General features: G+C 42.1%; 1 protein-coding gene across 1 annotated transcript in view; it reads right to left on the minus strand.

Moving 5' to 3' along the window:
• cachd1 (cache domain containing 1) overlaps window positions 1–14975 on the minus strand; it is a 110997-nt gene that overhangs the window by 63822 nt on the left and 32200 nt on the right. Inside the window, exons 2-3 of the mRNA XM_085375651.1 lie at window positions 12025–12087; window positions 2551–2699 (exon numbers count right to left, since the gene is read on the minus strand). Coding sequence (XP_085231777.1) covers window positions 2551–2699; window positions 12025–12087 — 212 coding nt within the window. The remainder of the gene's footprint in view (window positions 1–2550; window positions 2700–12024; window positions 12088–14975) is intronic.

The following is a 14975-nucleotide window of genomic DNA, read 5'->3' on the forward strand; positions in this document are numbered from 1 at the left end:
ACTTTGAAGTGAAACTGCACAGTGTTGCTTTTTCCTCCCAGTTTGCGCTTGTATCAGATACGACATGTTATGCTGCATAAAAAGAGCCAGTCTAGGCCGTGGCCATTTCCAGCGTTGAGCTATTTGCCTGCAGGCTTTTGCCGTAACGCTCAATATATCAGGAAATGCACAACATTGTATCGCAGAGACTTCAGTGAGAAGATTGTTAGATCCACGAGCGAGCACCCAGTTAGGTTAGATAAGCATAAAGTCTGTAAACAGACATAAGCAGCTATCTGCTACTGGTATGACTGAAGCCTATTAAAGTACACATACGCTGTTTGTTGAGCAAGTACACAAAGGGAATTGTAGACGAGCCGCAGTTTCGCTGGAGGTCATAAGCCAAGACGCTTTTCCTCGCAACCAAGCAGAGAAACCAGATTTCCCCAAACCTCTTAATTCTTTCTAGAAGTTTTTAAAGAAAACTTTCATCAGCGAATAATTATTTTCCCCGCATTCAACAGAGCACCCGCTATCTTTTAGAAGATAAGGCATAAGACGTTTTAGATATTTTATTAAACTGCGAGCGCTCAAATATATGAAAGCAAAACAGCTCTCTGCTTCCCCCCCCCTCCCCCGAGGAAGAGGCTTTGAAGTTAGGGATCCATCAGATTCGGCTTCAGTTTGGTATGTCCACAACCAACACCACAACCCCCCCTTGCGAACTCCCGCTGCATCATTCTATTATTCTCGTCCAGGTCTTGCATAATAATTTTTCCTCAGCATTTTTTCTTTCCTGTGTCCACAGTTTTAGAGCTGCATTTTAAGCACGCATAATGGGCTGATAATGCAGCACATTTGCGTGAACGACGGTTACATGTAAGTACAACATGTTACACACATGTTTCATCCTGAATTCAGCTACAGGTGGCAAATGGCCCTGAGCCAGGTACAACCCGCCTCCCCTCCCTCTGCATCACAGGTGGACAGACAGGTGACCTTGCAGTCTGTGGAGTCTGCGGTGCAAAGACTTCAGAGAGCAGTAACCTGTAGCGTCGGCTGATAAAGGGGAGGGAGGCGGACAAAAATGGAGAAAGGAGGGCGGACGGGAAGAGACAGCTGCTGCTCTGTAGATTAGAACTGAAAGCGGCACTTTCTCCCTTTTTCTCCGAGCTCGGCTTTGAACAGTGTTTTCCCCCTGCTCGAGCCGATGATTGGCCAAAAATCTGATTCTACTGTACGCTGGGCCAATTTGAACCCGTCTCAGTATAGGACTTAACTCTGACAGATTTAATCCAAAGCTCAGCTTTAAATATATATGTAGGCATTTTCCCCCAAAAACTTCTCTTATTTGTGCTATATATATTATATTAACCCAGTAGAGCCCGACTGGATTTTTTTGGTCATTACTGCTGTTATCATCAAAGCGATTTAAAAAAAAAAAAAAAAAAAAAACAAGCAAAAATTGAAATTGCCATTCAACCTCCACGTTTTTTTTCTATAGATAACTCCATGCCGTCCTTGGCTCCAGGTCCCATAAAACTTGTAGTTGGGGTGCAGTGCAGAAGAGGTAAAACCAACCTTTTAATTTGTTCCATCTTATGGTTAGAGTTTTAAAAAGCTCCCATGTAATCAGAGCATGACGCTAGCTCAAGGCAGCAAATGATGCGATTTAAATACGGCTATAACTAAGGCCGATCAGCAAGCACTCCAGCGGGTGGTGAAAGAAGCTGGCAGAATTATTGGAACAAGTCTGCCAGAGATCAGTAATATCTTCCCCACTCGCTGTCTGAGGAGGGTGCACAGTATCCTGCGGGACCAACATCACCCTGCGCGCCACCTTTTCCATCTGCTGCCCTCAGGGAGAAGGTACAGGTCTATACAGGCCAGAACATCCAGACTGGCCAACAGCCTGTATCCACAGGCTGTGAGGCTCCTGAACTCTCTGCCCCCCTCTCACGGACAATAACCATATCCAACTTCTTAATAGCAATGAACTGGTCTGCATTGGTGCATCATATCTTTATTCTCTTCCCCCTCCTGCCCCCCCCCTCTTTCTTAAATAGATAACTATCATATCTGATATCATATCTCACAGTACAATAATATTGAATGGGTTGCATTGTTGTATTTTGTCATGTTTCTCAGGTCTTTGTCTGAATTTCTACGAACATTATTGCTAAGGATTGTCTTATTGCATTGGAGTCACACTGGGTTAAATATGTACACTTGGGTTTTAAGGGGTATTTATTATTTTCTTCTTTTTTTTGGGTTGTATGGAAGCCCCAAACGCAATTTCATTGTTCTTGACAATGACAATAAATAAATAAATACTAAATACTAATACTAACTAATCCAAGGATGATCAAAACAAGGGAGAAATGGGGATTTGTGTGTAGCTGGCCCATAAAACAATGCATAGAGAGCTTGAGTGCAGGTGCTAACAGTGGGAGGTGAGTTTACAGGCACAGAGTGAACCCTCCTGCAGAGACTTTGGTGTGCGTGTTACGAGAGACACACAAAGGAAACGAGGAAAAGTGGTAAAGTGATTGTAAAGAGAAAGCTACTCACTCCATCATTGATGCTGGTATGGCGCAGCAGTCCTGTATGGCAGTAAGCGGAGAGGTGAGGTGGGCGGTGTACGAGGCTTCCACCACCTGCTTGTTCCTGTTCACCACATCCAGGTATCTGTTAAACTTCTCCCGAATCTTCTTGGCCAGCTGCACAAAGGAAAAATGAAAACTGTGTCAATAAGACAAAAACTAATGGTGACACATAAATAACCCCCGCCCCATTCCCACATGCCTAATCCAACAGACAACTTTGCATTTAAAACTACCAGCTACTTGGTCTGCGTGATTCCAAGTGGCAGTGCAAGGAGAGGCGAATTCATATTAACAGCACGTTTGTGTGGCTCAAGTTTCCCACTTAGATCTAAATCAGGGGCCAAATATGGCGCCAAAGACGGGAATGTAGTTCAGGAGTATGGTGGGATCCCATTTGCTAAAAATTCAGTCACACATTTCCTCCCCCTGGGATTACAACCCACAGATGTGAGACAATGACATAAGTTTTGATAGCACTCTTTTTGCTGATAGTTGAAAGAATTCCTTATTTAAAAAGAGCTGCTCCACAAGGTAGAACCACATGTTTGATTAGGGAGACTTTTTACACCAGGCGCCCTTCCTGATCCCCAAAGGGGATCTTTGGCTTGTGTAAACCACTACATTTTTGTTGATAGTACGAAACATGATTAATGGTGCTAGTTCTCGGATCGCACACATTTGTTTCTTATAACCACTTCACTTTGCAACAACAGAGTGAAAATTGATTGGTCAGAAAAGCTATTCATCAGCCTGATAACAACAATTCACCATTGCAGCAAATGTGTGGTTTCATACTGCAATGCAAAAGTGTACTTCAAACAGTTTGTACACCTGTGAACGTTTACCTGAAATTGTTCACATTCTCAAGTGAAACAGTCAAACAGAACTTTGCAGTCAATAACACAGATTGCGGAGCTTTTACAAAGACACAAATACAAGCATACACGCAATGCCTTTTAATATTTTAAATAGTTTATCCGTGTTTAACAGTTTGTGGGAGGTCCAAACAGTTTACTTCCATGTGTGTTTACTTCCATGACTGATTGACTATTTCCTTTTCCCCCTGCAGTGGCATATGCAAGTAAATGCTGCTAATCAAAAGGAGCCATGAGTTTTTGTGGCTTCTTTCTCACTGAATCTTGTTATCTTTTCTCTCTCTTTGTCTTTTTGCTGCTTTGTCCTTAAAGAAGTTTGTTTGACAATCACCTCAGCTTTCCTCTCAGCCTTCTTTTAATATAAATGGATAACGTCTATGTTTGGCGCTCCTACAATTTATATATATAAAAATAAAAGAAACATCAGAAAAAGGACTGTTCTAAGGCACAAGAAAAGTACTACAAACAATGTCACCCATGTCCTCAGCTTGACACAGCTCATTTGCTTCATTCAGCCCTATTTTTACGAAACTCCAAATATGTCGGTTGGGGGTGTGGCTGTACGCTGTTGTATAAACGTGTAAACAGGGAATGACACCTCCAAGAATCCTGACATAAAGTGAGCCCCTAAATACACATGCGCGCAGACGTACACAACTTAATATTCATAAAAGGAAGCTGAGTGATATCAAAGCAGCACAGATCTGGAGCTGCTTAAACCATAGCAGAATGATGGGGATTTAAGAACTCAAACGCACTCCACTTCCACTAATCACATCTTGCATAATTTAAGAAAATCCACCTAAAAATACAACAGGTGTGCAACTAGAGTGAAACGTAGGAGCTTGTGGCAGCTGCATGCAAGTATTTGTGGTAAAGAACAACTGCAACATGCATGCATTTTATTGCAACACATTTTACGTAGCACGTTTTTTTTCTCTCTCTCATCTCCTTATGCTGACAACTTTGCACAATCAAAATCAAATGTTTTACCATATTAAATGTTTTTGAAATATGCATATAAAGATCCCCACAAATTTCCAGTCAGTTGGAATTCTGTTTTAGGGTATAATTTACTTTTAAACCAATGCACAGAAACTGAGAAGCAGAGGAGAAACATGGGGTTTCCAGACAAAGGCAGCAACAACAGCTAATTCAGCTGTGTTTACTGGAGCCCTTCATGCTGCCCCCCTGAACAAGCATACATTATACTTTTTCTTTGAAGGACTAGGCTCTGGTTGAGCACACAAATCACAGTGCTCTTTCAAAACAGGGATCCAGCTCTTTGGGGAAACTAATAACCAGCTCTGTAGCAGCCTCCTGGGGGACATTAATAACCAGCACACCAGCAGCTCTTCACCAGTCACTCCTATTCTTGCTTTTGTTTGCCCCCCCAAAAAAAAAAAAACCTTGAAAAGATGGGGAATTGTTTGGAACTTCCATCTAACTAATGTGAGGCAAGACATGTATGTAATCTGTTATAAATTGCCCTGTTAACAAGCCTTTTTCTTTTCCTCACTCCCCCTTCAGATCGTCCATAAACCTTTTTCCCTATTCTGATTGGCTGAATTTGAATTATTGTACATTTATAAACAGTAACTGCGGCTTTTAGTCCCAGGCCAAGGTGAACTGATAGTCTTATGATGCTGGTGGTCATAATTTGGCATAGGATAATTTGGAATCATGTTATTAAAGAGGAACTATTGTGTTTTGTTATTGTTTTTACAGCATTTCTAGTGCACTGGTAGGTGTGGATGTTGAACCTGGTGAAACTTTCCAAAAAATAATGTCAGAGTATGTGCAAGCAATTTCTGTGAGCCAAAAGCTCAGGTTTAAGACCAATCTAATTCCTCATTTTCAGTTTCTTGGGTCCATATGATGCTGAAGGAAGGGGATATCCTGAATGTGTCATCTAAGACACAGAGCCTTGGCTAAGAGAGCACAAACCTGACATTCAAACCTTTCGTTAATCAGGAGCAGCCAATCAGAAGAAAGCTGTCTTGTGGCTCAGTCACAGTAAAGTAAAAGTAGGATGGCAATCCCCTTGTGACTAGGAGAGAAAAATTAAATTCGGTGATCAATTGCAAATAGCTGTAACAACCAACTAGTCACCCAAAGGTTTACCAGGCAACAACCTCAACCTCTCAGTGAGCACTTTTGTTCACAAACAGTTTGGCTGGCGGTTGGCAACCCGTCTCCAAACATTTGTGTTTGGTTAAGGTTTACAAATAATTGCCGTCTACTCAAATTTACAAGAAGAGAGAGATTTCCAACACTCTGCAGTAGGTCTGCACAAATTCAATTGCAACACTTCTCTCTACAATAGGTGACTCGACTCAATGGGTCCTCAACTCCTTGTGGTTATATTTTTCTATACTATTGTTTTATATATGTTACAGTAAGGTTGTTAAGCACTCATATTGCAGTCACTGTCTTGTAGCAACTATGTCAGTATTTGGCAACAGATTTACGCTTTTCCCTATTTGTCACAGTAAACCACCCTATTATCACAAAGCACTTCACCCCATTAAGTTGCAAACGTATAGCAGACTGACTTCCAAAGTCACTTCTGAGAGCAGTTGCAGGGCTGGTCAGAGTCTTCACATGCAACAAGTTGATTGTATACGCCATAATATTTCTGATTGTACCGAAGTCTCCAACCACTGTTTGCTCCAAGTGTTACGGAAGCATTAAAGGACGGCAGAGAGGGATCTACTTAATCGAATTCTTTCATCAATGGCTTGCTGCACAAAGGCCGAGCATGGGATAAATAAGGATCATTTTTAACAGTTTTGGAGAATGCCATGCAAAGTTATAAATAAAAATAATTTTACAATTACTTTCAAATCTTTTGGCTTGTCAAAAGATTTCCTTCAAAATATGAGCTTTTTAAATCTTAAAAGCTTAACATTTTAAATTATGGTGATATACTGGTGCAAAATTGATATCAAAAAGAAAAAAGTCTAACTGTCCAAAACCTTATAGATCGAACTAATCCACAAGTGGCATCTAATTATTTTAGAGAAAATAAAGATAAAATAAAGTAACAAAATCTTCAGATAATGTATAGTTTTCTATTATATGTAAATTTTAAGAATGAAAAACAAATCAGTAAATACTTTCCAAAGTCACTTTGAGTCACCTCAGCCTTGTTAAAAACAGAAAAAGGCTTATTCCCCACAGTACGTGGATCCCTTTGTTCCCGTAATTACAGCTGCCTGAAAAATGGCTGAGATTGAATCCAGGAAAAGGGAAATACACCACGACCCACTGACCGCTTGTATGCCTAATCAGCTGGCCGCTATTCCAAGGGTTTTAGGAGGGGCCTGAGGCACAGCCCGCAATTATTGACCTTCCACCGCAAGGAACACGAACACCAGCGTGACCACTCATACAGGGGCAAGAATTTAAATGCACACATGGACACACTCACAGTGAAAATCAGTTGAAGTGAACTTTGCAAGAAAAGGAAAAATAGGCCAGTGTTCCGCTAAGAAGTGTTTCCATAGCTGGAGGAGGGAAAGTCACACAGAAACCAAAGCTCGAGTTTTAACAGAGCGACTTAAAAGAAACCAGAACCTTCTAGCTGTGCAAGTTCAAGCTCATGTTACAGTCTGCCCGGTGCAGCCAAAACCAACCTGTGCTCTGCAGATTAACCACTCTCCCCAAAACATACAACTCCTCTCTCCCATCTCTGACCCATCCAACCAGCATATGGAGGGTTTGCAGCACCCAGTGGGGCTGGTTGCGCCACAAAAGCAGACTGAGTGGAACGGATGTTCGTTGAAGTCTCGTGTTGGACCTAATGAGGTTTGCCAGTCAGCCTTCAACCACAGTCGCTGGCAGCGGCATTTGTGGCAAACCAAAACTTACTTCGGAATGTTGGGGTAAAGGACTTGGTAAAAGCGGGATGCAGGTCTATTCTGCAAACCTCAGCCATTATATAGAAAGTTAACAGTGCATGGGTCGCCTCTGCTTGGATAAACGAATCTCTCATAAAGGACTTGTTGCTTATAATGAGGGTGAGAAGTTTTCCAAGGCTATTAGAGTGCTGACTCGTTCCTTCTGGACATAATGATGTAGGTATTCAGCATGACTGGAGAAAGTACATTTTAATGTGTGGTTAACAGGTCGATTGTAAAAACGTTAAAGTCGCAGCACGTTTCAGAGATGAAGTACAAAACATTTGACGGCTCAAATCTGTTAACGTGGCGGCGTGGGTGTGGTTCAGTTTTATGCTAATGTTCCGCTCAGCTTCACTCATACATTTCCATAACACTAAAACCAGCCACACACAACATGTGCAATAATATGTACTAATATGCACTGCAATAGCCCTGCCATAATCTGGACTTTAGCATAGACTGAGATGCCGTGTGACAGATCACCTGTCTTAGAGAAGTACACAATGTTAGGGTTGTTAGAACCTGACCGATCTTGTCTGGGATAAATTACATTGAAAAAGGTCATGGATGGGTTTTGCTGCTGATTCATCAGACTAAAAAGAAGCTTTGAGGCTTCTGCCAGATTAGGTTAGGCATAGTGAGACAGTGAAACAGAAACTGAAAGGGAAGATTTACATTTTTAAAAAAATCTTATTGACATTTAAGGCATTCTCCAAAACAATCATCTTTTAGTAAGCTGGGCACAACTAAAGATATTGAAGATGTGCATTACAGTCATAGTAAACTTGCCCTGATGACTTTTAAAGAACAATCACCAACACAGTTAGCGTGAAATTAACCAATAGGGTTGCACATTAGGAACGGGTTCACAACAGTATTGCAGACTATAACTATGTACTATAAATACCATCTGATGTCAAGCTAAAGTTGTTTACATTTATCCTTATATGCCAACAGAAACCCAATCTAACTTTTCTTCTCAGTGTAGGACTATAGTGGCAAGCCAATAAAATGTTAGCAGTTCGCACCTGAAATGAGGGAATAATCCAAACCTAATTTCTCGACTTGAACAGAACCATTTTTAGCTGTCCTTTTACTTTCATTTCTTAAATGTCACATCGCGAAAAGGGCTCTGCCTGGGCTGAGTGACAGCTCCAATGCGTTCCCGAAGCCAGAGTGGCTCACTGAACGGCAATAACATTGGAAAATGTAGTGTGCACACACACTACCCATTTGAGTTCAGATATGCAGATTTAAGGTCATGAATATAGGATAAAGTACTGATCACATACTTTAAGGGATCTGGTACAATTTCATTTTTCTCATTTTCAGAAAATCCAACAGACTTTTGAGCCTTTACTTACTTAAGCCAACAGCTACAATCTGAATCATGATCACAAAAAAACTGATTAAAGAAATTGAGGAAAACAGAAAAGGCTATGAGACACCCCACCTCAAACTTCTGCTGGTCCCCTTTTGACTGCCAAAAAGCCCTGACCTGTCGAGGCATGGACTCCACTACACGTCTGAAGGTGTACTGTGGTATCTAGCAACAGCTCCTCCCTTGTGTTGTCCTTGGGTCAAAAATGACCCGTAGGTGTATGGCAAACAAGTGTATGGGAATCCCGAGGATATTACAAGGGTTAAGACCTGCAAGTTATAGGGCGGGACCTCCCTGGATCTGAATTGTCTACCCAGCACATCCAACAGATGCTCGCCAGGTGTTCCCCAGGTAAGCAAGACACACATCACAGCCATCCACATTATGTTTAAAAGAAAAAGTGACCCATTATTGCAGGCCACCTGATGCTCATATGCACGTTGTTGGCACTTTATGCAGTGGACAAGGATCAGCATGGGCTGATGGGCAGCTCACGACCCTGTCGCTGGTACACTACTGTTCCTTTCTCGGATCTCTTTTGATAGTGGTTCAGGGGGTTGGGAAGCTCATCTGTAACCGGAAGGTCGCCGGTTCGATCCCCAGGTTCTCTGTCCTGGTTGTTGTGTCCTTGGGCAAGACACTTTACCCTACCGCCTACTGGTGATGGCCAGAGGGGCCGATGGCACAATATGGCAGCCTCGCTTCTGTCAGTCTGCCCCAGGGCAGCTGTGGCTACAACCGTAGCTGCCTCCACCAGTGTGTGAATGTGAGAGTGAATGAATAGTGGTATTGTAAAGCACTTTGGGTGCCTTGAAAAGTGCTAATAAATGCAATCCATTATTATTACTGAGCACTGTTGACCAGGAACACCCCACAAAAGATGCAGGTTTGGAGATGCTTGGACACAGTTGTGTAGCCATCACAATTCAGTCGCTGTCAAACTCGCTCAAATTCTTACGCATGCCCATTTTTCCTGCTTTGAGGACTAAATTTGCACTTGCTCCCCAATATGTCCCCCCCACGACCACGTGCCATGATGCAGAGATAATAAGTGTTATTCACTGTGTATTTTGTAGTTTGTATTGTGTGTGCTGTACTTATTAGTATACCACAATGTTTCGGCCCTGACCTCACCACTCACTGCTGTGACGTCATCAAGGGAGGGAAAAGCAAATATGAATGAGATTTTTTTTCCTTAGGGAATCTCACGAATGAGCCCTACAGCATAAACAGCTTCCCTCAGTGAAATTTACAAGCACAGACAATAAGCTAAATATAATATAATATGAACTCGATGGTAGTGGTTAATCTGCTACCTCATCAATGCGTTCTTATTCTATAGTATAACATATTTATAGACATTTTTTTAATTTTAGAGCCAGCATTAGACAATGTTACATTTTATAGCAAATTTCAGACAACATAATTTTTATACCACGTTTTATATTAACAACTTTTTGTGTGTGATGGGCATTTTTTCTGTTTTTCTTTTTTTGTTGTTTAAAGAAACACATAAAATAAGCACATAAATAAGCAAACAAACAGAGAATAAACATGTATTCATATAAAACAAACAAGGGACCTCTTTGTTTTACTCAGGTTGCCCTGCTGTATATTAAAAAGTAAGAATGAGAGCTCTCTGGAGGAGAAAAATCGCTTTGGGGTTGTGTGAGGAAGGGCATCCAGCATACATAAAAATCTGCCAAATCAAACACGCAGTACAACCCACTGCTGTGACCCACTGTGAATAAGACCAAAATCAACTTTTTAGGGCAACTAGAAAAATGTGTCATTTCTTTTGTTAAGAAAAAAAAACAAACATTTAGCCTCCTTTTTAGGCAGCATCTGCCACATCTGGCATAGGATAAAACATTAATGGTTGCCAGCATTTTTAATTATTGACAACCACTCTGACAGCATGTGTTCAACATGGAGAACACACTCACAGGAAAGACTGAAAGAAAGCCAGACAGGAAGAGGGAGAACCTGTGTCATCAGAAAGGGACAGACATCTGTGTGCCTGTCTAAATAATACATTTCCAGAGGAGAAACTCGAAGCTGTTAGAGGGGACCCCTTTGCAGCTCCTTGCCTTCTGTCTTTCTTCTCGCTCTCTTCCTCTGTAGATACCATCCTAATTGAGCCCTAGCTTGGCTCGGGGACACGGACACACACACAGCTATGCCAGAGCTGTCATCTGGATTAGCTGGGGCCCGACTCAAAAGGGTTTCAGTGAGAATTTTTGCCCACTCTCTTAGCCAGACACAGACATACAGCAGCTACAAATGAGCCCACATTGAGGACCTTTTGTTCTGCGATCGCTTCTTGTTATAGCACACCACACGCAACGCAAGTTGGAAAGCTAAGATTTATTGTTTTTTGTTGGACTTTCTGGAAACACAGAGGTTGGAATTGTTCAACTGAAATTAGCGAGACATGTGTTAAAGATCATAATCGCGACTATCCTTAGCAAGAGGCACTCAAAGATGAGAGACCACTGCCGTTGGCTTGCAAGCTGTTCAGAAAGGCGGCTTTTCTATGGAGACGAAGGACGAAGAGCGCTTTAAAGCCAGTTTTAGCTGCCTGTGGAATCGTAAATACCTGCAAGGTGAGATAGTATATATTTCGCAAACACATGCATGAGATGACACACTGGAGCACAGACAGAAATAGTCGCGGGAGAAATGCAAACAAACATCAACCTGTCTGTTCTTGCTGGTGGCTGTTTACCAGTCTGGTGTTTACTGTCACTCTTCCAAGATCCCTCGTGCAGTAGTAAAATACGCACACACACACAAAATCAAATCGTGCCTGATGTGACATAGGATGCCAGGGATTCTGTGCATACTGTTTTTTTTAATTCACGACCAAAAAAAGCTCTTGGATTGGGGGATGGTGGGTTCTTTTTTTTTTTTTTTTTAAACAAATCATTCATTTTCTTTTTTTATTATTCTGTCTGACTGAAAGCTATGTGCTCACATTGTGAGCAGAGGGAGATGGGAAGACGGGGGGGGGGGGGGGGGGATGAGAGAGGGAGCACAGACAAGTGGAAAAACAGGCAGAGAACTTCAAAGCCAATGAGACAGCAGCCACAGAATTTTAATACACCCCCTTTTTCCTCTGATGGCTGGTGCATGTGTTCAGCGCTGCTGGGCTCAACTCTGCACATGACAGGCACCGTCCATGGCGCGCACAGGCACGCCACGCATGGCCAGGAAGGCACGCACGCACGCACACGCACACACACGCACGCACGACAGAGGAAGCTTTTGTTACTCACCTGCTGAACTTCTGTCTCTCCGTTTGATGTCTTCTCGGTGTAAACGAACGAGCTGAAAATCCTCTGTAAAGAGAGGGAACCAAGCAGAGAGAGTGACGTTAGATCACGAGGAACGCTGATCGAGATCCAATAACTCAAATCCATCACTTTAAAGGAAACCTTTTTCATTAACAAACTGTAAAACTCAGTCAAACCAGGACCTGTTCCTGCGTACATGGCATTAAAGCTAATTAAGTTCTCTAGCTCTAATAAAGCCATCACCGCGGCTGGGTGAAGAACTACAGGGAGTGCAGAATTATTAGGCAAGTTGTATTTTTGAGGAATAATTTTATTATAGAACAACAACCATGTTCTCAATGAACCCAAAAAACTCATTAATATCAAAGCTGAATGTTTTTGGAAGTAGTTTTTAGTTTGTTTTTAGTTTTAGCTATTTTAGGGGGATATCTGTGTGTGCAGGTGACTATTACTGTGCATAATTATTAGGCAACTTAACAAAAAACAAATATATACCCATTTCAATTATTTATTTTTACCAGTGACACCAATATAACATCTCCACATTCACAAATATACATTTCTGACATTCAAAAACAAAACAAAAACAAATCAGCGACCAATATAGCCACCTTTCTTTGCAAGGACACTCAAAAGCCTGCCATCCATGGATTCTGTCAGTGTTTTGATCTGTTCACCATCAACATTGCGTGCAGCAGCAACCACAGCCTCCCAGACACTGTTCAGAGAGGTGTACTGTTTTCCCTCCTTGTAAATCTCACATTTGATGATGGACCACAGGTTCTCAATGGGGTTCAGATCAGGTGAACAAGGAGGCCATGTCATTAGTTTTTCTTCTTTTATACCCTTTCTTGCCAGCCACGCTGTGGAGTACTTGGACGCGTGTGATGGAGCATTGTCCTGCATGAAAATCATGTTTTTCCTTGTAGGATGCAGACTTCTTCCTGTACCACTGCTTGAAGAAGGTGTCTTCCAGAAACTGGCAGTAGGACTGGGAGTTGAGCTTGACTCCATCCTCAACCCGAAAAGGCCCCACAAGCTCATCTTTGATGATACCAGCCCAAACCAGTACTCCACCTCCACCTTGCTGGCGTCTGAGTCGGACTGGAGCTCTCTGCCCTTTACCAATCCAGCCACGGGCCCATCCATCTGGCCCATCAAGACTCACTCTCATTTCATCAGTCCATAAAACCTTAGAAAAACCAGTCTTGAGATATTTCTTGGCCCAGTCTTGACGTTTCAGCTTGTGTGTCTTGTTCAGTGGTGGTCGTCTTTCAGCCTTTCTTACCTTGGCCATGTCTCTGAGTATTACACACCTTGTGCTTTTGGGCACTCCAGTGATGTTGCAGCTCTGAAATATGGCCAAACTGGTGGCAAGTGGCATCTTGGCAGCTGCACGCTTGACTTTTCTCAGTTCATGGGCAGTTATTTGGCGCCTTGGTTTTTCCACACGCTTCTTGCGACCCTGTTGACTATTTTGAATGAAACGCTTGATTGTTCGATGATCACGCTTCAGAAGCTTTGCAATTTTGAGACTGCTGCATCCCTCTGCAAGATATCTCACTATTTTTGACTTTTCTGAGCCTGTCAAGTCCTTCTTTTGACCCATTTTGCCAAAGGAAAGGAAGTTGCCTAATAATTATGCACACCTGATATAGGGTGTTGATGTTATTAGACCACACCCCTTCTCATTACAGAGATGCACATCACCTAATATGCTTAATTGGTAGTAGGCTTTCAAGCCTATACAGCTTGGAGTAAGACAACATGCATGAAGAGGATGATGTGGACAAAATACTCATTTGCCTAATAATTCTGCACTCCCTGTAAATGTGTCCGCTGCAGCCAGAACTGGAAAAAGTCTCAAAAGAATTTGAGGCCAATTCTTCAATCGGAACCTCATTCCCTTTATTTTTTATAATACTTTAAATTACAGTGAGGTGAATGTTAGTCTGCATTTTCTTGCCGCCTGTATTTAGTGCTCCTTGATTGGCTGTTTGTGTTTAAAACTGAAATCAAGAAAGTACACTCTAGAGCAGAATATGCTAGCACAATTACAAAACAAAAAAAAGCCACGTGAGAAGATTTTTCTAAGACCAGATATTTGGATTTGTCAAACAGTGTCAGCTAAGAATAGTTACATTCCATCCAGCGTTTAGTTGCAGGGCTCAGGCAGCCTGTTGCATATTTTGGCTCCTTGGCTCGTGTGAATATAGTGAAAGCATCATTAATGTTACTTCTCTGAGTTTTGAAACACCTACAAGTTGGATGAAGAAGAAGTTATATGGGGGGGTTCCCGTTGTTGCATGATGATGCTGTGAGACTACACTGAATTAATAGCATCCAGCTATCTTCATCAATCAAGAGATGAGGAGGAAAGAGAGAAAAAAAGACAAGGTAAACACCGGCTGTAGTGCTGTTGCATTACTCTGTTGAGACGAGTGCGTCTGGATCCATTTTATTAGCGGCCCAGAGAGAATGATAAACCTGACTACCTGCCAAAACATAGTCCTGTCAACTGCATCAGTTTCTCAGTTGGGAGGGGAAACGCCTGCCCGAGTCTAGAAGTCAGCCGTAGCATAAAAATGAAGGTTTTTATGAGCTCGAATTGCAAGATGATGTTAAATTTCCCTCCCTTCGCCTTCTAGGCTGAAACATTTTTAACAGTTCCTGATTTATATTGTTGAGCAGAGAGGATGTGGAGTGGTGCATTAAGGCATGGAGAAAATGAGTCCGGCTGTGACCTCAGCACTCAGAGAGCCCCAGAAAAACATTATATGAGCCGCCTAAATACGGACCTGCTCTGACACACAGAAACATGCAGACATTTATTCAGATGGTCTCTCGAGTCTTGTATATTTGCTCTCTCTCTCTTTTTCTCCTACTTATTTACACATACACACTTGTTAAACACAGGCACCGGTGCCATGTGT

The sequence above is a fragment of the Diplotaxodon limnothrissa genome, linkage group LG17 (assembly GCF_057381915.1).
Source record: "Diplotaxodon limnothrissa isolate DT_005_m linkage group LG17, D_limnothrissa_male_GT1.1, whole genome shotgun sequence".
Taxonomy (NCBI): Eukaryota; Metazoa; Chordata; class Actinopteri; order Cichliformes; family Cichlidae; genus Diplotaxodon; species Diplotaxodon limnothrissa.